The 24,868-nt window shown below is 40.4% G+C and overlaps 1 protein-coding gene across 11 annotated transcripts in view; it reads left to right on the forward strand.

Annotated features, from left to right (window-relative positions):
* Positions 1–24,868, forward strand: part of TNIK (TRAF2 and NCK interacting kinase) — a 327,386-nt gene that overhangs the window by 257,297 nt on the left and 45,221 nt on the right. For all 11 annotated transcript variants that reach the window (XM_020793810.3, XM_072996188.2, XM_078389655.1 and 8 more), the window contains 3 exons: positions 5,934–6,040; positions 11,930–12,093; positions 12,578–12,675. In XM_020793810.3, coding sequence (XP_020649469.2) covers positions 5,934–6,040; positions 11,930–12,093; positions 12,578–12,675 — 369 coding nt within the window. The remainder of the gene's footprint in view (positions 1–5,933; positions 6,041–11,929; positions 12,094–12,577; positions 12,676–24,868) is intronic.

Here is a 24,868-nt window from a genome sequence, read left to right on the forward strand (position 1 = left end):
AGGATTCAGATAAGACATGATGTGAAGGTCTTCCTGAGACCCTAGAGAGTTACTGCCAGTCAGAGTAAGAGATACCAACAAGTAGTCTGACCTGAAAAAGGATGGCATCATATTTTGCTTGATGAGTTCTGGCTCCCTACCACATGTCCACTACAAAATTAGAGAAATCTCATCTGCCAAGTAAATTAAAAATTGGTTGTTTGGTAGGTAGCACCCCCATATCCATGGGATCAGTATCCATAGTTTCAGCTATTTCAAAGTCTGAAAATATTAAAATATTAAACAAAAAACCCAGGAAACTTTTCACATGTATTACCAGAAACAGCCACTAGAGGGAGCTAGAGAATATGTTATGAATACTTGTTAGTGAAGAATACATAGCATGGTCTCTGTCACCCTCTAGGAGCCAGTTCTGGTACAGCATGTGAAAATAATTGTTTTTCTTTCTTTCTTTTCTTTCTTTTTTCTATACAATGTTTGCTATTATCCATGGTTTTCAATATCTGTGGTGGAGCTTGGAACCAATCTCCAGCAGATATAGTGTCCTACTGTAGTTATTTCTATTGGACAGAAACTCACATGGAAACAACGTGAATGTTACTGGGGCAAGGAAATAGCAAGCCAGAAAGACCGCCTCTGAACATTAGCCATTACTTTCAAAACTTGGCTGAATGAATTAGCACAAGAACATAAAAGATCCAATGCACATATGTGGGTAATTTGGGCACTTTCTCAGACACCACAATTATCCTGAAGTTCACTGGCTTCCAAAGGAATTACATCTAACCATGGATGTGTGACGTTCACAGAAAATGTCCAGAAGTAGATGCTTACAACTTTCTATGTATCAGCTGTGGAAAGAATGAGTGTCCTTGCCCAAAACAGGATCTTTTATAAAGAGCTTCCCATGATGGCAAGGAGTATGTTGACCCTTAGGAGCGCTACCTTGCCTTGTGATTGATCAAATGACTCCTAGGGATGATGCACCCTGGAAGGTCTGAACCCTGTCAGCAACAGCACTCTTGTGCCACAACAAATACAAGTACTGACAGGGTTGCCTGATTTGATACTGCAGTGTCACTGGGGCTGGAACATGCCTTGGTCCAGATATACATTTTATGTCCTTTTGCCAGAACCCAGTGCTGGAATGTAATCCTAGGTGTTCTGATGATGGAGAACAGGAGGATATTTCATGAAACTCAATTATGCTACCAGCAGTAAAACACTAAAAAAAGAATTATTAGCTCATCTTTCTGGCATATAGTATACAAAATGTTGTTAGTCCCTAAGCTCTTTACTGAAATAAAAATATAAAAAATGAAAGGAATGCTATGTTGACTGTAAGAGAAATTCCAATTTCTGCAGTGATATGTTTATTAAACCAACTAAAAAAAACACAAAAGTTTCAAGATACCCTGTTTGGGGGAGGGACGTTTGATGCTCAGGCAATATAGTCGGTATGCTGCCTTAAGATGTAAAGGTTAGAGGTACTAAAGCAGGGTTTGTCAGGTGTTAGATTTCATCCTGACAATGAGAAAGCAAAGGAAAAGCAATACATTTTGAAGCCCCATTTTGAAAACTCAAGTATCTTATTTGAAACCCATAACTATGCTGGCCCACAACCACGTTAAAAGAGGAGAGCACAGCTTTAGTCAGTTTTTGTTATTTTACACTGTAGATCTGGTACAGCAGGTCAGTAGATGCCAACATGAGTGGGTTCACCTCGTGTTGAAGGGAGAGAGATTCAGTACCTCTTTTTGGCTTCCCTGAATTTTACTGATAAAGAAAATGGTTGGAAACGTAAAACTTGCCATACTGGATCAAACCTGTAAGCTTTCTAGGCTGACATCATCCTTTCAGATGTAATCAATACTTAATGGAATGTTTCATAAGCATGCCAGGAGCTTTGTGGTTTAATGATGTGCAACAAGTTTTTTTTTTAATTTGCAATGGAATCCTAGATGTGTGTCTTAAGAAGTAAGCCATATTGATTACATTGGGGCTTACTCCCAGGTAAGTGAGTGTACAGCTGGTGTATTTTAATATGCTAATGTAGTTTTGTTGTTTATAACCTTTCCTTTCGGATAAATTGCAGTGTGGCTGTTAAAAGTTTCTCCTGTGCTGAATCAGCTCTTTGCCTCCAGTTGCATGGCTTTGGAGAGAGAAAATATAGCTAATTGATTAGATGCTGTAATGTCGGCCACAGTTTTCCCCAAAGATTTAAAGGCAGCAAAGGAGTCACTTACTCTGGATTTAAGAGACACTTATTAATGTTTTTTTTCTGTAAGTAAGCCGCAACAGTGGTTCATGGTCTCAGCCTTGCATTGCTTAACTCCTAGCAAAGAAGTAGCTGTATTACTCAGTCTCAGCATCTTGGCAGAATTAGTGAGGTTGGGGCACAAAATATAGTTATTCTTAAAAACTAGTGCTTAGTTCGGCATGAACTTTCATGGATCATACCTTGAAAACTCTCACTGAAACAAATCTTTTAGTCTTTAAAGTAGCTGGCTGGGTAGCTTAGTGATTTAGGTATCTGGCTATATAGAGCAGAGGTTGGGAGTTTGAGTCCCTGATAGAGATATGGGTATTTTTCCCCCCGCACAGGTCGAAAAAAATGAGGGTACGGCCCCATGGGGCTGGACAGTCCACTCACCAAAGCGCTAATGCTGTGGGGTCCATGCTGCCATTCTGTCGCTCCAGAGATCATGATCGCCGAGCCACTTTCGCGCCTCCTGCCAGGAGTGGCTCAGCAGTTGCAAGCTCTGGAACGATAGGACGGACGCATGGACCCCATGGGGCCAGACCCTCGCTATCTCCACCTGTGCGGGGGTATACGAATACAAATACCCCAATCTCTAGTCCCTACTGTGCATCCCAGAATAACCAGCCTGTGTGGCCTTAGGCAAGCTCCATAGTCCCTGGAAACCCGCAGCAGAAGGAAATGGTAAACCACTTTTGTGTATTATCTATTTAGAAAATCCTGAAAAGAGTCGCCATAAATCAGAATTGACTTATAATTAATCAAAAAAAAAGGGGCAGAGCATTGTTGCTGTTGTTTAGTTTTTAAGTCCCGTCCAACTCTTAGTGACCCCATGGACCAGAGCATGTCAGGCCCTCCTGTCTTCCATTGCCTCCCAGAGTTTGGTCATATTCATGTTGGTCGCTTCGATGACAATGTCCAGCCATCTCATCCTCTGTTGTCCCCTTCTCCTCTTGCCTTCACTCTTTCTCGACATCAGGATCTTTTCCAGGGAGTCTTCCCTTCTCATGAGAGGGCCAAAGTATTGGAGCCTCAGCTTCAGGATCTGTCCTTCCAGTGAGCACTCAGGCTTGATTTCCTTCAGAATGGATAGCATTGTTCTCTTTGCAGTCCAGGGGACTCTCAAGAGCATTGTGGTGCATAATTTTTACCAGTCTTTAAAATGCCACGATGCTCTGTCCTTTTTTTTTAAACCTTTTAATTTTCCCAACATATTCAGTACTACAAATAGTTATAAAATTCTCCCCAAATTATCTAATTATGAATTTAATATGCAGGTTAGATAAACACAGTGAATATCTCATTTGCTGTGAAATTTACAGAAAGTTTGGAATTTTTAAAGGACTGTGGTAAAAAGGACAGTGTTATTTGGAGATAATGAAGCAACTGAGGAATTCGCCAGAAACAAGGTTCCCTCTAGGGTGTGCACCTGTGCTATTCCACCTCCCTCCGTGCAGCTTTCCTCCTCTTCCATGCAGCCCCTTTAGTTCCAGTCGCAACAGAAACCCTTGTTCATGGGATGGAATAGAGTCTTGTGCCTGTGCAAGGGGGAAGTTGAGACAGAGAGAGGTGGAGCCCTGCCCAGTGGGGCTGAAAATTAGAGGGTGTGTTGGCCAGAAAGTATTTCTGTGTAGGAATAACGTGAATCTGTGTAAAGGTTCACATTCTGTGGTTGCGGGTGCACAATTTTGCTATAGGTAAAGGTAAAGGTTCCCCTTGACAATTTTTGTCCAGTCGTGTTTGACTCTAGGGGGCGGTGCTCATCCCCGTTTCCAAGCCATAGAGCCAGCGTTTTGTCCAAAGACAATCTTCCGTGGTCATATGGCCAGTGCGACTTAGACACGGAATGCTGTTACCTTCCCACCGAGGTGGTCCCTATTTATCTACTCACATTTGCATGCTTTCGAACTGTTAGGTTGGCGGGAGCTGGGACAACCGACAGGAGCTCACTCCGTCGCGTAGATTCGATCTTACGACTGCTTGGTCTTCTGACCCTGCAGCACAGGCTTCTGCAGTTTAGCCCACAGCGCCACCACGTCCCTAATTTTGCTATATCATGCAGCAAAATAGGCACTCTTTCAGCTGGAATACATGAAGGTCTACATCGTGTTTCATACACAAAGTGCTTTCTGTGGGAGTTTTATTACATTTGAAGCAACCCCAAAAGTGGCCATTTTTGGATGCCAAACTTAATCCAAGGCGTGCCCTGGCCATATACAGTAAAACAGTGCTATCTTCATTCTTCATTCCGTTTAGTTTAGACTATTTATTGTTTGAGCCACAAGACCTACCAAGTTCGTATAAATATATGGCCATAATTGAAAATTTCATTTGACCAAGATGAAGAGTGTACAGATAAAACTGCCAAAAGCCATGAATTCGCATTCTATAAAAAGTAACCTTTTGTGCAAGGTGTATGAGTGCCTGTGGCATTTTATTTTTATTTGGCCAAGGCTGATGCTAAATGAATAAACTTTGTAGCTGATGGTGGAGAAGGGCTGTAGCTGGATAATTTAGCACCTTATTCTTTGTGCAAAAAAGAAAATCCTAAATTCGATACTGCGCCTTCTCAACCCATGTAGGGCTAAGAAAGATGCATAGCTACAACCCTGGAGGATTGCTTCCAGACAGTTTAGATCAAGAACAGAAACCACTCCCTCCCCCAATACTGGACTTCATTTCTCACAACCCCTCACTGTTCCATTAGTCTATTGCAACAAAACTGGTATTGAGTCTAATGGCAGCTTAATAGACTAAGAAGTTTTAGTTGGTATAGTTTTTGTGAACTATAACCTGCTTCTTCAGGTGCAAAGTGCAGTTCTTTATGTTATGGTGATCTGAACCTGTAAAGTGCATTTGTGTTTCTGTGATTTTGTTACGATTTTGTTACGATTTTTTTCAGTCTTTTTGAGAATTCTTACTCAGCAGTCAGTGCCCCATATTCAAAGATCTAGTTTATTGGAAAAGGATAGGAATCAATCATTTGAACTGTCCTGCAGTGCCAGGTATTTACCCATTTACCCATACTAAATTGCATTTGGTTTTCATTCCCTATGTCGTCAAACAGGTGACAGAAAATCTGAGCATATGTGTAGGGTATGGCTTTCTGAAATTCTGTATATCTATTCCTTTGGGGCTGACACTAGAAACTGTGGAAAGATGAACAGATGTGCTCTCCCATACACTGCCACTGTACCTCTTACATTGAGAACATCACTGATGCTGTAATGCTATAGTGCTTCATGTTTCTGTGCAGAAGAGTTGTGCAAAGTGTATTGTGCCGCTGCACAGCACCATTTGAGAGAGCTTTGTGATATTACATGATGGTATAGTCATTCTAGGCACCCCTAATCAGAAATTGCTTTATAAAACATTTCTGCAGAATATTTGGTGGAATATAATAATTGTTCATTCACTGCCATAGGGAATAAACTTCTTAAAATGAAATCTTTCTTATTTTTAAAGAAGCAAAATACTTGTGAAGGGGGCTTAATGCAAACATGACTGACTCATAAAAAAATATTTTCTGTATTTCACTAGGTAATTAAAACAACCCTCAACCTGGCAGGCTTGCCAAATGCTGGTGATTTCTCAGTTTATTGATGTGAACTGTGTGGGGACCCAGTTTCAAGAATACAGCCTCAGTAGCCCATGTGATTCCATTTTCTTGCAGGTGCCTCAACGAACTACTTCCATTTCACCTGCATTAGCTCGGAAGAACTCTCCCGGGAATGGGAATGCATTGGTTCCTAGGCCAGGATCACAACCCATAAGAGCAAGGTAATGTTAATTAAAGAGGATGTCTTCAGGGTGTACACACACACACACACAGAGAGAGAGAGAGAGATTGAGAGAGAGAGAGAGAGAGAGAGAGAGCAGCAAACTACATTTCTCTTCCATTAAATAGCCTACTCATATGTCTAAAATACTATATTTAATCATGGCCTGTTTCATCTCTACCTGTAAAATTTTGGATATAGGATGAGAAGGGGACAATAAAGTGATCTGAACAAGGAATTCCTTGTTCTCTTTCTCTGTGTATTGGAGGAAGGGGCAGAGACACCAGAAAGTATTTTTGCACATTTCACAATTGAAAGGTGAGCATACCTGCTTATAACTCCCCTGAGCATTTGCTATTAGGCTATGCTGTGGTGCAAGCCTGCACTACAGCAGTTTTCTCTGTGCCCTTTTCTGAACCCTCAACTTACTTTTTCATTCTCTGCATCTCATAGTATATTGTTTACTTAACACAGTTAGAAATAAAATTTAGGGTTAGTGGATTCATAGAGCAATAGGGAAATATTATATTAAGTTTAGACCCCTTTGGAGTATATCAGGAAGGGGAATAAGATTTTGTTGTATATAGAGAGAGATATTAATAGATTTTGTGTATATGTATGTGCATGTGTGACTTTCAATGGCAGGGTTTGTATTCTGCTGTAGCAGAATAGAATACTGTTCATCTTTGGGCAGAGCCTTCAGTACACGGAGTGTGGGTAAGAAGAATGCAAAATTATGAGTCAAGTCTATGTCCTCTAAATCTCTGAGAGTGCAAGACAGGTCCTTAGGATGACTGTGGGGAGACATCCATCCTTAGCCAGGTGATCCCAGTATCCCAGGGCTTAGTTGCCATGATGGAGGCCATAATGAGAGTCTGGGTGGATTCCACAGAGGAAGAGCAGCTTTTATTTCTGCCCTAAAGTTGTGTCACTGACTAGCAAACTGAAAGGACTGTTCTGCTACAGGTTTGTGGAGACAACACTCTTGGACCACTGTATTGAAAAACATGGCAGGGGCCTTTCCTCTAGAGACACCACCCCAGAGAAAGAACATGCCAGAGGCAGAGATAGAAGCGTACATGCAGGAGTCCTGAAAGCCGAAAGAAACTAATCCTTTGTTTTACTGGGCTGAGAAGGAGTCTGTTTGGGGAGATCTGGCCAAGATAGCAGTGGGACTGCTGTCTTGCTCATCAACTATTGTTTCCAGTGAGAGTGTTCTCTCAAGTAGGGACATTGTCAGTCCACACTGCTCATGCCTGGCATATGCCATCATCATGCAGCCTATGTGTATTGGAGATGCAGCAGTCTCCGTCAAATGCCAGAGTACCTACAAAGCAGCACGAAGTATGGATCAGCTTTAAGCTCATGTTGCTCAACAAAGCACTTACAAAGAGTGAGTAAATCCCAGCTTCATCTAGCAGGCTCTGATTTTACTGCAGCTGGAACTGTGGATCATAAGAGGTGACTAGACTGCAGAAAACATGCTGCAAATATTTGTATTGCCTTGCAATAGGGAAATTTTTTGAGAGATTTTTCTCTTTAATCTTGTCTTCTAAACAAACATAAAATGATCCCAAGTGAAAAGAACATTCTTTACTATTTATTGCATAGAGATTTTGCCTAGGAATGAATGTGTTCAGCCTGCTTCCACCTTTGGCTGTATCTTCAAAGATCAGAAGCAGCAACTGCATGCCCCTGCCCTAGCCATTCAGCCCAGAACTTGAATATGTTCCCTTTTTTCCTCTTACAATGCCCATGATCCTACAAATAACTGTGCTGCTGGAAGAATGCTAGGAACTGTAGACAGAAAAAGTATTTCTCCCCAGTTCTGTTTCATCCAATTTTCCTAAGTAGAATAGACAGATTGTAGATTAAGTGTACTTTCAGTCTGTTTCCTATGCAGATGTGCTTCCTGGGTTATAAATTTAGAGCTCAAGTTAAACATTGGAACAGCTGTCAAAACCAAAGCCTACAGCTACTGTAATGCATTGTTCTTGACCAGAAGGATTTTAATTCAAATCATGGCACCTTTTACACAAAATGCAATTAATAGGTGATAAATAGAACACACATGTAATAATCACATTTTCATCCCACTTTTTTGGGGGGGGGATAGACCTTGAATCCAGGTGTTTAGCTCCAATCCAACATTCTACACTGCATTATTTCTCTTGTTTGATTTTTGTATGTGCCTTTGTATTGCTGTACAGGGGCCCTTCCTCCCTTATACTTCTTCATTTACTTGTAATGAATTGTCTCAGATTGATGTTTGAGGCTGGGTAATGTTCATGCTCCTTTCCATCTCTTGATTCTGTGAGGAGTCGACAGCTTTCCCTAACAACTATGTTGCTAAAATGGAAACTAGGAGTAAGGGAAAGGCTGCATACCACCTAGCACAAGTGCTTAGTGCTGTTGTTGCTAAGCTGTACACCTGAAAAAAGTCTGTCTGAAAATTCCTGTGAACTTGCACCTACCTTGAGATAAGCCCAACCATGCAACTGGGGGGGGAGCTGCTCAGGCATAAAATCTGACAGTGGTGTCCAACCTTGGCCTTCCAGATGTTCTTGGACTTCAACTCCCAGAAATCCTGGCCAGCAGAGGTGGTGGTGAAGGCTTCTGGGAGCTGTAGTCTAAGAATATCTGGAGGGCCAAGGTTGGACACCACTGAGAAGCAGAAGCAATGTGACACTTTGGAGGGAGCTGCAGAAAGACACAGTACATAACTGGCAAGTGAGGTGTCAGGTATTAGTGTGCTTGCAGCTTGAAATAGCTGAAATGTGAAACCCAGAAAATCAGGAGATAAGGCCTCGGCAGATGTAAGCCATTGTCATATCTGCTGATGAATAAATGTTTGGCCTTGAAAGACTCAACCTACAAGCTCCTGATATACTTAATTATGTGCTTGTGCTTGCAATACTATAAATTAAGTTCATTTTGGAGAATGCTGTTCTGCCTGAATGTGGAGACAAGCTCTAAGCTGTGTCCATTTAACTGTCCAGATTTGAACACAATGACATACATAAACATGCCCCTTCTCGAGCATCTTTGAGGATCTTTAACAGAATTTGCACAACCTTCACACAGCTATAATTCCCAAGATGCTTTCCATGCTTTCTGAAAAACAGCTCTGAGTTGCTTTGGGTGAGAAGTGGTTAACTGATGAAGCTTAAAGGATTTTCCTGTGTGAGTGGTAGTGAGCACAAGAAGGTATCCTGTAGACCAATGGTCCCCAACCTTGGGCTTCCAGATGTTCTTCAACTACAACTCCCAGAAGCCTTCACCACTACCTCTGTTGGCCAGGATTCCTGGGAGTTGAAGTCCAAGAACATCTGGAGGCCCAAGGTTGGGGACCACTGCTGTAGACTGTCTTGACTGTTGCCATTGATGTTGTCAATTTTCAGGTTGCCCTTTGCTGTGTCAAATTTAGCATTCTTTCTCCTGCTGGCAATGTGGGCACCATTTTGTGCAACAATATTGGGCCGTTTCCTGGTGTTTTGAATCATCGATACAGAAGCACAATATCCCACATCTATAAACCTGAGTATTTTGAAAGATTGAATTGTCATTAGCTATAAATATCACTTCAGAGCTGCCTTAATCTAAAAACTGCCAATCACTGTACCTATCGAGAATGCCAGAATGCCTTTTGGATAAAAAGCTCAACTTGATGGAATTCTTGCCTGAAGACAAGAAAGAAAAAATGTTTTTTTTTCTTTAGAGTATCTGGCAACACCTCCTGACAACAAATTAGGTCTATTAGAAATGCTGTGGAATGTGCATGAAAAGCTTCGCTGAATGCTGTTACCTTAAGACAATCTTGGATCTTCTGCACTGCCTTGTCTTAGGATGACTGAATTAAAGTCAAAGATATATCCTTGGCATGTCTAAAACCTGATTCTTGACCCAAGCCTTTGGAAATCTTACCCATTGTTGATTTTATTTATGAGGTAATTTTGTGTTGTCCCCATGATGTTGATTTATTGCTTAACCAGCTGTCTTAGCTTTGCTATCTGGAGACTTTGTGATGCCTTTTAGAGAAGAGATTTTACAGGGGGGTTCTCATTTTTTGTATGTTTATTTTTGTACCCACCCAGAGTGTTAGCTTGTCACTTGATGGCAATGGTATAAATCTAACAAATAAATGAGACAGAAACCACAACCTTTCCAATGGGCTTACATCAGGCTCATCACAGTACTGTCAGTTTATCTGGCCTAGATTGAGTAACCACCACCGATACCAACTTGGAACTTGGAACAGCTTTCAAAACTAGTTTTCCTCAATCAAGAAAACGTCCACCTTCTCCCTTAGTTCCAAGCAACTCCAAATACCTAGAACGACTCTCCTTTTCCACTCCAGGACCACTTAACATCATATCCCACATAATTTCAGATCACTAAGTGCTTTTCATCATCCAGTGGGGCTGTCAAATACAATTCAACAATTTCTCTCACAATACAGTGTTGTTGTTTTTTTAATCTCTACCTCGACAGCCCTACTAGAAGCGGGTATGCAAGAGAGCTACAGAACCAGTATCTTACTGTCAACAACATATTGGTTACTATTCCAAAACTGGATGGGCTCTTTCTCCATTTCTTCACTTCTGAGGTGTCAATGAGTACACAAGAACAGAGCATTTAAGTGCTGTCTGCCTCTGGTTGTCTTTCCCCTCCTACAGGAAGATAATTGGTTTGTACCAACTGTACTTCCGCACAGTAAGCCATCCATCTCATTGCAGGTACAGTGGTGCCTCGCAAGATGAATTTAATTCGTTCCGCAGTTAATGTTGTCTTGCGAAAAATTTGTCTTGTGAAACGTGTTTTCCCATAGGAATGCATTGAAATCTAATTAATGCATTCCTATGGGCAAAAAAAGTCAAAACAAAGTCACATTTGGCTTACAAAGGGTTTATTAAATGCTCTTTAAAGCCATGCATATTGTGCAGATGATTTCAAAAATTTCAATCAAAAAACTTTTAACATTTTAAACATCATAGAAAAAACATTTAAAAATCAGCAAACATGAGACAGGAACAAAAACAGAAAACATTCATCTTGCAAAGCATGGCCATAGGAACATTCGTCTTGTGAGTCATCAATTCCATCCCCCAAACCATTTGTCTTGCGAGTTTTTCGTCCCACGAGGCATTCGTCTTGCGAGGCACCACTGTACTTCCATTTTGCCCTAATTAATTACCTCTTTTGACACCAAATCCTGACCTTCAGTCTTTCAGCAGCACTAAGGGGTTATCTCCGGACAGACAGGACAGTAAGCCTACAGAAAAAAGACATAATTTTATTTCATCACATTGACATAAATTGATTGTTGATCCCATTTAATCTCTCCCGCTGGATTACATGGATATCATCCTTACTCTGCTCCATGAGCTGACTGTTTCAAAATCAACAACCCATGTGTCATCCAACCCCAAATAGTTACAGTCCAACAACATCCTGAAAACAAGCAGATCCAAGCTTAGATGTAACAAGGAATGTAGCAGTTAGAAGTAAAAGTTTCCAGCTCCTCAGGGGTGGGAGCGCATAAGCCTAAGGCTCTCCACAACTCATTCTCAGAGGAGCCGTAGTTTTCCATTACATAGGAAGTAGATTGTGGGTTTTCTGTTCATTTAAACCAGCTTCCGTCTCTCTTGCCACCTCGTAAGTCACAGGTTTTCATGTAAGAAAAACTCAGTCCTGTGTGTATGAAGGCAGGTCAAAAAGTGATTTTCACCACTGTGTTCAAACATTGCACATCCATGAAGGAAACAGTATGTGTGAGTAAGAAAAGGACTTGCTACCTAGAAAGGTAGTAAGCAATTTTCGTCCTTCCACCAACTTTACAGATTCTGAAAGAATCCCAAGAAATATGACACCCGTTCTTTCTCCTTTCTAGTAACCCTGACCTACGGAGAACAGAACCCATAATAGAAAACCCCTTACAGAGGACAAGCAGTGGAAGCTCTTCCAGCTCAAGTACTCCCAGTTCACAGCCTAGTTCTCAGGCAGGCTCGCAACCAGGATCCCAAGCTGGGTCTAGTGAACGTAATCGAGCAAGAGGTGAGGCGTTTCTCTTTTTGCCTTTTCTTTTCCAATTCTACAAATAATCACCAGCTTTTTGGACTGGTGTCTGCAACTTTTTAAAACAAATAATGAAAAAGCTTACATTTCTCTCTCAGCTGTGAAACCAACTCTAGCCCTGAAAAAAGAAACCTCTTGTTCCTGATTTGAGAATCTTACAATTTGCATGTTGTCTGTCACTGGGAAGGACGTTCAGTTCCCCTGCCCCCCATTTCTGCTTTCTGGGCTGGCAGGGTTTTTTTTTTGGGAGGGGGGCAGATAAACCCTCTTCCTTCACACAAGTTAGTAATATCCATCTCCTTTGAGATTTATGTCTGTAAAGAGAGAGTGAGGAATTAGTAATTACAGTTGGGTTTGAAGCAGATAGATAGAGAAAGGAGTAATGTGCTTTTCCTCTCTGTCATGATCTCCAGAGTCAGAACAGTCCTTGATCTCCTTTATGCTTCTTTTACTCTTTGGCCAGGAAATACCAAGTCTGAAGGATCACCCATACTTCCTCACGAGCCAGCTAAGATAAAACAGGAGGACAACAAGGACATGACGCGGCCAAGCCGACCTGCTGTGAGTCTTAAATATGTTTTCTGATAAAATGCTGTCAAACAGGAGCTAGCTGAGTTTTTCTCTGGGCCACAACTTTGTCACAACCTTGGTAGCAAATGAAAGGATTGTGTTTATCCCCCCCCCCCCATTTCAGATGTGTAATGTAGAAAAGACACCAAATGACAGGAATTTCTTTTTTAAAAAAGAAATGGTTTGAAGTTGTTCCAGCCCAGAAAAGAACTTAAGCTTAGGAATACTTGAAAAAATGATTTCTAGCAGTGATAGTAGTAATTTCCATGAAATAATTTTGTCAACAGAGTTTATTCACATTCATAAGTTCTTTGTCGACTCTGGTCAGCACAGTTGGCTAAGTCAGTCTTGCAAAGCCAACTCTTCGCCTGGGACAAAAGCCCCTGTACTCAGCGCTGTGCTTCGTTGAAAGAAAGCAGATCACCCACCATTGTCGCCAGATTGCAATGCTAGGTAGAGAAGAACATCTTGATGGGTCTGCTTTCCTAAACGGGATAATAGTGGGTGAGGTACCAGTGTACAAGTAACAGAAAATCTTACTGGCAGGAAATTCCAGACGCCTGAAACGCATCTACAACATAAAAAGTATTCAAAGTCATCTGTGTCTTGATTTGAGATCAATAACAGAGGGCAAGAGGAAGTGTCATTAGGGCACTTTCCTAGTCTATTTGTGCCTACTTACTACGATGGCAAAGTTAGTTGATATACACACGTCATAGGATGACAAAGGCTTTAACAACATTTGTTTTTCCTGAGAAGTTTCATCAGACCTCATCCAATGTTCCTTCCTGGTTTGATTTGGTGATTGCCGTTTTGTATCATTATAGTATCATAGGGCAGGAGAGAAATTTCCTCTGAATCTCTTTTGAATATGTATTTGTTGTTCTGTTGATATTTTTTATTATTTCCTTTACACTCCACAGCACTGAGCTAACATATTTGATTTTATTTTTAACCTGCTTGCCTTTCCTCTGGCATTTTCCTGTCCTGATCTGTTTCCTCTGATGCTGATTAATCTTCCCTTACTCCCAGAGCTATAAGAAAGCGATAGATGAGGTTAGTGACATCTTTTCTCAGTTGGTCATGCCTTTGCAAGGGTGACTAGTTAGTGCTTAACATCAAGCCATATTTTCTTGGTTGCTGAAATTCAGAAAAGTGGTTCTGCAATTGTTATTCTGGATAAAAGAATGTATAGAGATCAGAAACTGGAGACGTTATAAATAGAAACAGGGAATTCCTCCATGAAAAAGAAAAAGGTGGAGTATGATGTGGGGGATGCTAACATTTATTGTGTTTTGTTACATGAAATCTAACTGCTTACTTTTTGCCCGCCTGAAGAGTAACTCAAGATCTGCTGAAGTTGACATTCATATATACCAATATTTGGGATCACAAAGGAAAACGTTGTGTAGTAGTAACAAAAGCCCCTGTTTCTGAACTTTTGTTGTGTGGAAAGTACAAGATTACACAATACCAAGGTCTAAATCTTATAGCTCTGCCTTTGTACAGAATCTTATCAAGTTATTTACCACAATCAGATCATTTCTCAAATTCAGCTTTGGGGACCAGAAAGAAAATCTATAAGATTTAATTGTTGTAAGCCGCCCAGAGACCTTTGGGTAGTGTGGGCGGCATCTAGGTTAAATAAATAAATGAGATGTACAGAATTTATGTCTAGTTCCCAAATTTTCAGGTTTTCAGCCTTGGCATTTTATGCTAGAAGAGCTGAATAAAAACATGCGAGGCACTGGTACAATCAAAACAGGTTTAAAAAAATTAGACATGACTTGCAGGTATCTACAATTTCATCACAACACCACCTTTCAAAGGGAAAAAACACATCCAGAGGGGCAGCTGGGGTGGAGGTGTGAAGGAGACGGCATATCCCCTGCTATAGATTTGCCCTTTTCCTAGGAGTTCTTTCCGCAGTAGGATTCTAAATGTATAATTGTCCTTTGAGACCCAATTATGAGTCCAGAAGGCATGCTTGATTCCACATTATGCAGGATTTTGTATAAATTCCAAGCAGAAATTTGCCATGACTGTAAAACAAAGCTAATTTATTCATATATGTTATTACCCAGATTCTAGACAGCCCTCAGTAGAATGAACTCCAGCAATTCACACAAGGTTGAATTCCTCTCTTAGTATCCAGAAGTATTGCTCTAAAGTTGGCAGCCGGTCATGTGACTACTTATGTAGGGAGGTTGTGCTAGAAATATCAGTTGATTCTGAGTTCCTTCTGAGTTGTAGATACCAAAGGGCTGCACTTTTGTCACTACAGTTCATGTGCACTGGTATCATTAAAATACATGTTTGGCATAACTCTGTCACCAGATGTAATGAGGCATTTGCTGTGGAGTGCTTAAAGTCAGCGTGTTTTAAGCACGTTACCCCATGAAAACAGTCTTAGGACACCTCCATTCCATAAGGCATGCATTCATGCTGCATCTTAATGGCCCAAATCCTATTGTAAAATAATGTGCATGGTAACAGCCTAGCTTCCACAAATTGCCAGCTGCCAGTCATTTACCCAGTTGTGCACCTAGTAAAACTAGAGAACAATGAGACATGCAGCTGGCAAATGGTTTCCTATTGCTTGTGGGATTGCTTTTATCCATCCCTACCCATCATAATAATTCTGGCTAATATTGGCTCAGTATTTTCCGGAAATGATGGCTGAAGTCTTGGTGAATAACTACGCAGGCATAAATTGTGATGACACCATCGACCCATGACATTATGTTTTAACTCAATTAAATTAAAGCTTCCTAAAGCCTCTTTCAGCCCACCGAGGTTCAAAGAGTCCCTAAGGATTCTGTTTGACCTTTGGGAGCCTTGGGAAGGAAGGCTTAATATTTGAACATTGCTGCCTGATTGCCACAACCAGGATAGGAACCAGCTCCCTCCAGCACCTGTCCTGAGGCTCCCCAGAGCTTCCATAACTCAAAGAAGGATCTCCAGGGAGCCTCGGAACATGAGGTGTGCTTGTTTGGTTGGGGTTTTTTTTTGGGGGGGGGGAGAATTAAATTACATTGCATTAAATTAAATTACATTACATTAAATTAAAAAGTAATGCCAAGGGATGATGATGTTGCAGAGTTGCACCAACTGGATTTCAGCCAGTGTGTGTCAAGGATTGCGTGACTTAATCATAGAAGTGAAGTATGGCAGAAAATTAATTATAATTAAAACTATATCAGAATTCAAGGGGAAAGCTGTTGCAATCTAACCAGCTACAATAAGGCAAGATTTGGATGTCAAATTGTGCATATGTGATACTTTGTGGCAAGGCTGAAATTCCATTTGTAATACAGTGGTGCCCCGCATAGCTACGATAATCCGTTCCGGAAAAATTGTCGCTATACGGATTTGTCGCTATGCGGAAGAAAAAAGCCCATAGGAATGCATTAAAACACGTTTAATGCGTTCCTGTGGGCAAAAAACTCACAGTTCTGCGAAAATCCTCCATACGGCCGCCATTTTCGCTACCCGGTAAGCGAGGAATGGGCGCAAAAATACTGCGGGTGGCCATTTTTTTTAACCTTGCGGCCATTTTGGAACCGCCGATCAACTGTTAGGAAAACATCGATATGCGAAAATCGGTAAGCAAAACAGCTTACCGATCGTCGCAAAGCGATGTGTTACCATTTAAAACATCGCAATGCGATCGCAAAAAAAAACATTGCTATGTGGATTCGTTGTTAAACGGAGTGCCCGTTATGCGGGGCACCACTGTAAAATTTCTTAAAGCTTTATTTAAAAGATTATAGTATTATAATTATAATAGAGTGATTTACTCTACCAAGCAATGGAATTTTGGCCAAAATCACATTGTTTGGCATAGTAAATCACACTAGAAGAAGCCCATTGAATCAGTGGAAATTCAGTGAAATTAGTGGCCTCCCCCATAAGCTCCATTTATTCAAATGGGCTTACTCTAAATGCAATTTTTTATGCTATCGAAGGAGCATTTATTGACAGTAATTATTGTCATACATAGAAGTTGAAAATTTGCAGTCTAAAACTGTATAGGAGCGCACTTGGCCTCTTATAAAGACCTCCCCTGTGGATCAGAGGATTTCTGCTCTCATTCAGCTGAAGACAGAAACCTCAATGTAATCAGGAACCCCGGTATATCTCTGTTGCATCAACGCTTACCCAGTCAGTAAAAAGGCCTGTAAAAAGCATTTTGAAATTATTCCTATTCAACATGGGAAGGTCTTCAGAAAAGTATAACTAGTATGCCCATGGGTAAGGGGAGGCATGTGTACTATTAAGATGCAGTAGAGCACATTATATCATTTTTTAAATGTGTGAGACAATCCTAAGGAAAAATACACAACACACTAAAAGCTGCCATCATTAATATCTGCCCATCCTATGAAAAAAAAGCTTTTCACTGCAAACTTAGATTAGTCAACAGCTTCCTACTGTTTGGAAGAAGTTCCATGGGGATTGCTTCAAAGTCACCACCACAGCATGGAAAAACAGCTTTTATGGTGTGCAATATGCTGGCTAGGTTGGCTTCTTGGATTTGTAGTCCCAAAAGGTAACTAACTATTCCAGGTTTTGTAGTAGCAATCACTGATTCACAAATAATCTTTCAACTACAGCAGTTTTCTAAGTGGACTAGACTTCATAGCAGGGCTTGATTCTGACACACTCCTGTCTATCTGTCAGTCAACTTCCAAACTGGTGGCTGCTAATTCAGTGACATTCAAGGGAACAAGGCTCAGAAGTGAACAGGAATTACCTGCATCCCTTGTGCTCTTTTAATAGTCTTAAAATGCCAGGCACAATTTTCAAAAAGGTACATGCCATTCAGAATGGTCACTTTATGATGGTGTGCCCTTTGAAGGACTGGTAACATAGCAAGAGGTGGGGAAAACCAGATGTGACAGAGGGTGCAGTCAGATGGGTATTTGTCCTGTGATTTGATCTGGGTTGGGGAAGGGCCAGTTCTTTTCTTTTCCTGGTGGCCATATGATATACTTGTATCATGAACCAGGGCACCTCCAGTTGATGCCTACCTGTATATTTTTGGATCCTTGTCAGGACTTCCTGGGTTTCTCTTTTTTGTTGTTTTGTTTTGTTTTGTGGGGTTAGGATTACTCTATTTTGGTTTGTTTCCAGTGTGTGTAATCACTGGGATCTAACCAAAGTATCTAGCTTAAGCTGTCCCATTGTTTAAGGCACTTAACAATTTTGAGAAATGGAAAAGATCTTTTCTTCATCCCTGAGGAGGGGAAGGAAGAGGAACTTCTCCATTTCTTTATAATCGTTGCTAATGCATCAACAATGCTTTGAAAGGGCTTCTTTAAAGCACCACTGATGCACTGTATCAGTTAGCAACAGTCAAAAAGATGGAAAACGTCTCCTCCATTCCCCTCCACAGGGGAGTGACAAGGAAACTTTCCATTACTCAGGATTGTTAAACAGTTTAGGCAAAGCAAGGAGGAGGAGGAGACAGGAGGGGGGTAGTTGGTTGTTTTTGTTTTTGTTTTGTTTCCCTTTAAAGGGAAAAAAATACCAGAAGGAATCAGTACATCCAACAGATCTAATCCTGAGGAAAAACTACAGTCCCAAAATGTAAGAATATATATTACACTTTATTTCAGTCAGTCTCAACAGAGCCTCATCCTTGCTTGTGTTGAAAGCATCTATAGCCCCCAAACTGTAAATTCTTTACAGAATGGTTGTTTTTCATGTAATAGCTGATTAGAGGGGTTCCTGGTGTTTTATTCCTAATGTTGCCAAGATATGCTTCCCTATAACACTTCAAGGGCTGTCTACTTGTATCCAGAGAAGCAATATGTCAACCCCATTCACCTATAATACAGAGGATGATGCCTATTCTTTATACTGAAAGAAGTGCTTGGGCAGAGGCAACAAAAACACCTTTCTCTGCCTTATTCGATGTACTGTACAGTTTGGAAGGCAGTTTTCTCCCAGTCAAAAGGGTCAGCCTGTTAGGAGACAGTTTCTTAATGCTTTGCAGTTTGATGAGGGAGCAGATGAGATACTTCTCCATCTTGGTTTCTATCTGTGTAGAGAACAGGCATTCCACCTTATCTATAAACTGACTAAATATGTGTATAAACTAAATTCTGTGATATTAAGTTTCCCTTAATACCCTGTTTTCCCGAAAATAAGAAAATAAGACCTAACTTGAAAATAAGCCCTAGTATGATTTTTCAGGATGTTCATAATATAAGCCCTACCCCAAAAATATGCCCTAGTTAAGTGAAACCCCACCCTCCACCATTGTGCCAGAAGATGATGACATGACTGTTTTTGAATAAATGTAGATTGTTGTACATGAAACAAATAAAACATCCCCTGAAAATAAGCCCTTCTGCATTTTCTGGAGCAAAAATTAATGTAAGATCCTGTCTTATTTTCAGGAAAACACGGTATTTACACATTTTTTTCACTATGTGATTGAAAAAAACTTGAAGAAAAAATTGTGTTTTTCATTATGCTTCCATGTGTTGATACTAAATACATACTGTGTATTTAATAACTGTGCACCTACAAGTATCTAGAATTCTGACACACATACCCCAATATGTTTTTCTTTCAGTCTGTTGTGTAATTGTTCTGTATACATTTGTATGTTTTTTAGCTTAAGGTCAACATGAGAAGAGGAGACAGTTTGAAATAGATCAGTCTCTAAAGTGGATACATATTTTTGTGTGTGTCCAACTGGTTTGTTTTTCCCTTTGTTTTTTGCCCGTGAGTGTGGTAGAAGATTGACATAGTCATATGGGGTTCTTATTGTCAGTAAATAATATTGGGAGAAAGGCGGCCTATAAATTAAAAAAAATTAATAAAAGGATAGCATTGAATGCCAACATTTTATCAAATTTCATACCGTTCTTCTCAAAGTGTATTGTTTATTAGCTAATGTTATAGTTGTGCCCTTGGAGTGCCCTTTTAAAGGTAGAACTGCCAGTGTGTTAAAAGACTTGAGACTTACTATTCCCAAAGTTGCCCTTACTGCTCCTCTGTATCGATCCAAATAATAATGTTTGGGCCAATCTGGGTGTGTTATAGGGAGTATATTCTTAGAGTTCAGAATTCTGAGCAGAACATGTGACAGATTTGTGATATAGAGACCAATGCTAGTACCATATTTTTCCATGTATAAGACTATACTTTTGTGTAAAAATTTTAGACTAAAAATTGAGAGTCGTCTTATACATGGAAGTAAGCCAAGGAGAGTACAAAAACAAGTGGAGGGGAAAGCAGGAATCAATTTTTTCCTGTAGCGCTTTGATCCCTTTCCCCCCACTCTTGCTAAGCCCCACTTAGATTTCTTAATTTTGGGTTAGAAAAGTGGTGGGTGTCTTATACATGGGTGCATCTTATACACGGATAAATATGGTAAATCGTTTACATACAGTCTGCTATGTAAATGGCACGCAATGAGAGTGGGGCCAGGAACAGGATGATCTGTTACGCAGACCACAGCATGAAGTTGAACCGGCATTCTTGCCAGTTTCTCCAAGGTCAAACTGCTCACTAAGTGGTCACAGAGCACTAGAAACACAATCATCCCAATACTGAAGGGTGTCGCCTTCTTTGGACCAAGAATTGTGGCACATCTGCTGAAATGGACTGTTTGGTTGAGCCACAAACCACCTAAGCTTGAATTCTGAGCCAGCCTAAGTAAAACACTCTGGCTTAACACTTTTTGTAGGTAAAACTAATAGAATCTACATTTCCTCAGTGAAATATGCTTTGCTGTTTACATTGTATCAAAGATGGAAAACATCTGGTCCTCCAGGTGTCATTGAAATGCAGCTTCATGTTCCCTCACGTGGTTAATTCTGGTTAGAGCTGATGGGAGTTGCAGACCAGCAACATCTGGAGGGCCACATAATTCCCCACTCTTGCATTGTATATTCCAGTTGGTAACTGTTCTGAAGGTGGCAAGTCACTTTGTCAGGTAGGTGTTTACTCATTTTCTGTGGGCCACGTTGTCAAGACCAAGTGGCTTGCCAGCAGCCTGAAGAGCATGTCCTCCCCACCTATTTCTGGTACTTGAACTAGACAACGTTTCATGGAGAATGGAGGAGAAAGATTTCTGCTGTTCACTAGTTCTTCTAAAGAAGCCAGACAGCAATAGATAAAGCTGGCCTGAGAACATGACTAATCCTTCATCCTATTATATGCCATTTTCTTGGCTTCCCTTCTTCCTGGAAGGAGACACTTTAGATGACACCAGTGAGAAGAGATCTTCTCTCCTTTATGTCGCCCAGTCTGGATTTTCTTGCAGGCCTTGACTGGCTTACCTGTGTGGAAACCAAGAAAGGGGTGCTCCAATGAAAGCAGATTCCTTCTGTCCATGCGCTCCAGCCTATAATATCTCTCCCTTCTTTCACATTATTTCCAGAGAATTGAAAGGGACAGAGCATTATGGTATCTAGCAGAGACTTGGTATGGCTCACAAAAGTGTAACAGTCAAGGTTGATCTGAATATTTGGGGGGTGGGGATGGCATAGCCATCATTGTATTGGCATTCACATCCAAAATTATCAGTACCTAGAATATCAGGAAGGTATCCAGTCCAAATTTTATTTATTTATGCATTAGAATTGTGTATCTACTGCCTCTGTCCATATAGGGCAGTGATCCCCAACCTTGGGCCTCCAGATGTTCTTGGACTGCAACTCCCAGAATCCTTCACCACCACTTCTGCTGGTCAGGATTTCTGGGAGTTGAAGTCCAAGAACATCTGGAGGCCCAAGGTTGGGGATCACTGATATAGGGGACAAAAGATGGCTACCAACAGCTAAAACTATACAACTATTAACTGTTTTTAAATATCACATAAATATTAAATATTAAAAAATCACATAAATACTATAAAATATTACATGAATATATAATAAAATTGTTGATCATCTTATACATGTATATATATCTCAAGATGAACAACAATTTTAAAACATTATAAAAACATTTTAAAATCTCTTAAATTTAATAAACAAAGCATTCCTGAGACATGTATTGCTCAAAAAGGAAGGTCTTTGCCCAATAATGGAAAGTCAAAAGGGAGGGAACCAGCCTTGCTTTTAGGGGCTGTGCTTTCCAAAACCTGGGAGCAACCACTGCAAAGGCCCTCTCTAGTTTTCTCCTTGACTTACACACTTCCTAATATAGTGTATTACAGCCTTTCAAGCATGCAATCTCTCACTTACATTGTGAAATGATTGTGTCACAGGAAGGGATGCCATAGAACCAGTCTGAACATACAAATTTCTTCTCAATTCATATGTGCCAAATGCCACCATGTACTTTATATTGAGAGTTATAATGGCTATTCTTATGTGTCCCTGGAAGTCTTGAATTAGATATTTGAATCTACTTGCAGTCTCTCTCATTCTCTTGCTCTAATAAGAAATAGTAAAGCTAAACTCTAGTATAACTCAGTAGATGAGAGCTTCTTATTGTAGATCCATGGGTCAGTTCAAATCTCTACAATGCCTCCCAGCAGCCAGCCAAGATCACGTGGAGCATGAGTGGCTGACAGGGTTCTGCACTCTTTCACTTGTACAGCCTTGGGTGAGTTGCATGCTGGAAAATGGGATTAGTAAATTCCTTCTGAGTACCTTTATACCTAGAAACCATAGTAGGATTACCATAAATTGTAATCAACTTGATTATTATTAATAGTAAAGCTGTACTTTCTATACACAAATTGTGGTAGCCTTAAAAATGCTGTTAGAACATATAGTCCCATCTTTTACAATCCTAGTTTCCCAGTTAGTAGTGTTGGGAAGATAAGAAATTTAAAAGATGTACAGTGTAATGCTGTGGGGAATTGGAAGCAATCCAGCCAGAATGAATGAGTCACTAATTATTGGACTTCGAAGTGCATCTTATGTATGCCTTCATGCTATCTGAATCTTAATTGAACTTTCTCTTGACTTTGTGGGCACTCTCCCCAAAAGCAATTAAAAATAAAGGAATTGATCTGGCAGTAATGAAAATATTTCCTTGGATTTGGCCAGGTGTTAATCATAAAGTTTGCTAGTAGTGGAAACAAATTCGTAAACCCCACATTCTTTCCAAAAAAAGAACAAAACAGTACTTTTAATTTTCATTTAAAATGGGAAAGCAAATCTATTAGATACTTATGATGAAGGTCCTTAAAACAGCTATTAGCTAGAAATATTTGGGTGATATATGGTTGCTCGTTTTTATTCACAGCTTCCTCCCAATTGGTTAAAAGCAATAAATTGATCAGGATCCTACTGATGCCCAAATAAGGGTTTGTGTAACTTGCCATGGTTAATTGAACTCAAGCTTGATTATGTATTCAATTGCACAACCAAGATTTGCCCTGGCATCTCATCAATTAGCTGTAGTTAATCACAGAAAGTTACACAAATCTTAGGCAAACACCAGTAGGGTTCTGCCCGGTTTATTGTTACTCACTTGTCCTGAGAAATGAAAGTTCATATCCTTCAGAAATAAATTTCCTGAATTAAAAAAATCTGACAAGTTGAGAGTGACCTAAAATGGAGCGAGTATGACCAAGAATACTTCACTGTACCACTTGCTGCTCTGAGCTGCTAAAAACATTAGATAACCAAACTGCTAGTTTCAACAGTCAGTTGCATTCATTCCACTTTCTTTATGTTATTTACATGTCTGTATAACGAGGCTGAATTATATGCACACAGTATACCTTAACAAAATAGTTAACTAGTCAGGGTTTCTAGGGTGGATGGGGTTTACTGTAGTACTGTGTTGCAACACGAATAATAAAGCCACGTATGAGACCTAAAAGACTAACAGGTTTTATTTGGCACAAGTTTTCATAGCATGTGGCCCACTTCTGATGGTAATAATTATTATAACCATGTGCCATCAAGTCAATTCTGTCTTGGAGAAACCCTTTTCAGGGTTTTCTAGGTACTCTGAGATGGTTTACCATTCCCTTCTTTTGGTGGCATCCTGGGACTGTGCAGGTCTGGCTCTTCTGGGATGTCCAGTGGGAAATTGAACTCCCAACATCTGGCTCCACAGCCAGATACCTAACCCACTGAGCTACCCAACCAGCACATCTGATGTTGCAGTGCATCAAAGTTGAAGGGGTCTAGATAGACAAATGATTTTCATGATTTGATGAGCTACATCTGATGATGCAGTCTATCAAATCATGAAAGCCATGTGCATATTATCCAAACCCCACCCCACCCTTGATAATGCCAACTCCTACCTGCAGCATCAAGACTGCCCAAGGGACATTAAGAAAAGGACTGCATGAAAGAGTAGCTTGCAACATGGTACCTTCTGTTTTTAAGAATGAGTCTCTTATCCTTCTGTCTTAGTTACTGATACACTTGTTAAAAATGTGGAAAGTTTCCTTCTGGAGACAGTATGTGCTATCTCTTTTAATTGGGGTAGCAGGTGGTCATCATGGTTGCCACCTACAAAACAACAAAAAGTGAAAAAGAGTTATCATACCTAGTTGTACAAGAACTGTAACTGCAGGGCAACACAAATATTAATAAGGTCCATGAAATATTAGAATTAAATTGTCTCGAGTGGGCCTCTCATTTAGGTTTTATTTTATTTCTCTTGAGTTTGATACCCAAGCTGCATTGTCTACGAAGTACAAATATTTCTGCATTATATCTACTGACTGAAATTCTGTTCAAACTCTCAATTAACAAGTCAACCATTGGGATTCTATGTGGTGCCTATGTTCACTGGCTTAGCATTCACCCAGGAATCCTGATAGGGACTCGTTAATTGCCAGGTGGAAGCGACTCTTTGCCTTCTGCGTCCATCACAAAGCAACAGGATTTCAGCTAGTGCATCCCCAAGCTATCAATAAGTAGACGTTATTTACAAGCTGAGTAGTCTGCAAGATCATCCCAGAGCGCAGTTATATAATAATGGGCTCAAGTTACAGAAAATCAGGTTTATGCTGGATACATTTCTTAACTGTTAGAGCAATATGACAATGAAACCAACTGCCTTTTGGAGATGATGAGTGCTCCAACGCTGGAGCCATTCAAGAGAAAATTGAACAGCCATCTGTCAGATCTGCTTTGATTTGGATTCCTGTACCGAGCAGGCGGTTAGACTCAATGGCCATATAGGCCCTTCCAACTCAAATATTCTATTATTCTAACTGGCTTTTGTTGGTAAGGCTGCAAGT

The sequence above is a fragment of the Pogona vitticeps genome, chromosome 3 (genome assembly GCF_051106095.1).
Source record: "Pogona vitticeps strain Pit_001003342236 chromosome 3, PviZW2.1, whole genome shotgun sequence".
NCBI classification, from domain to species: domain Eukaryota; kingdom Metazoa; phylum Chordata; class Lepidosauria; order Squamata; family Agamidae; genus Pogona; species Pogona vitticeps.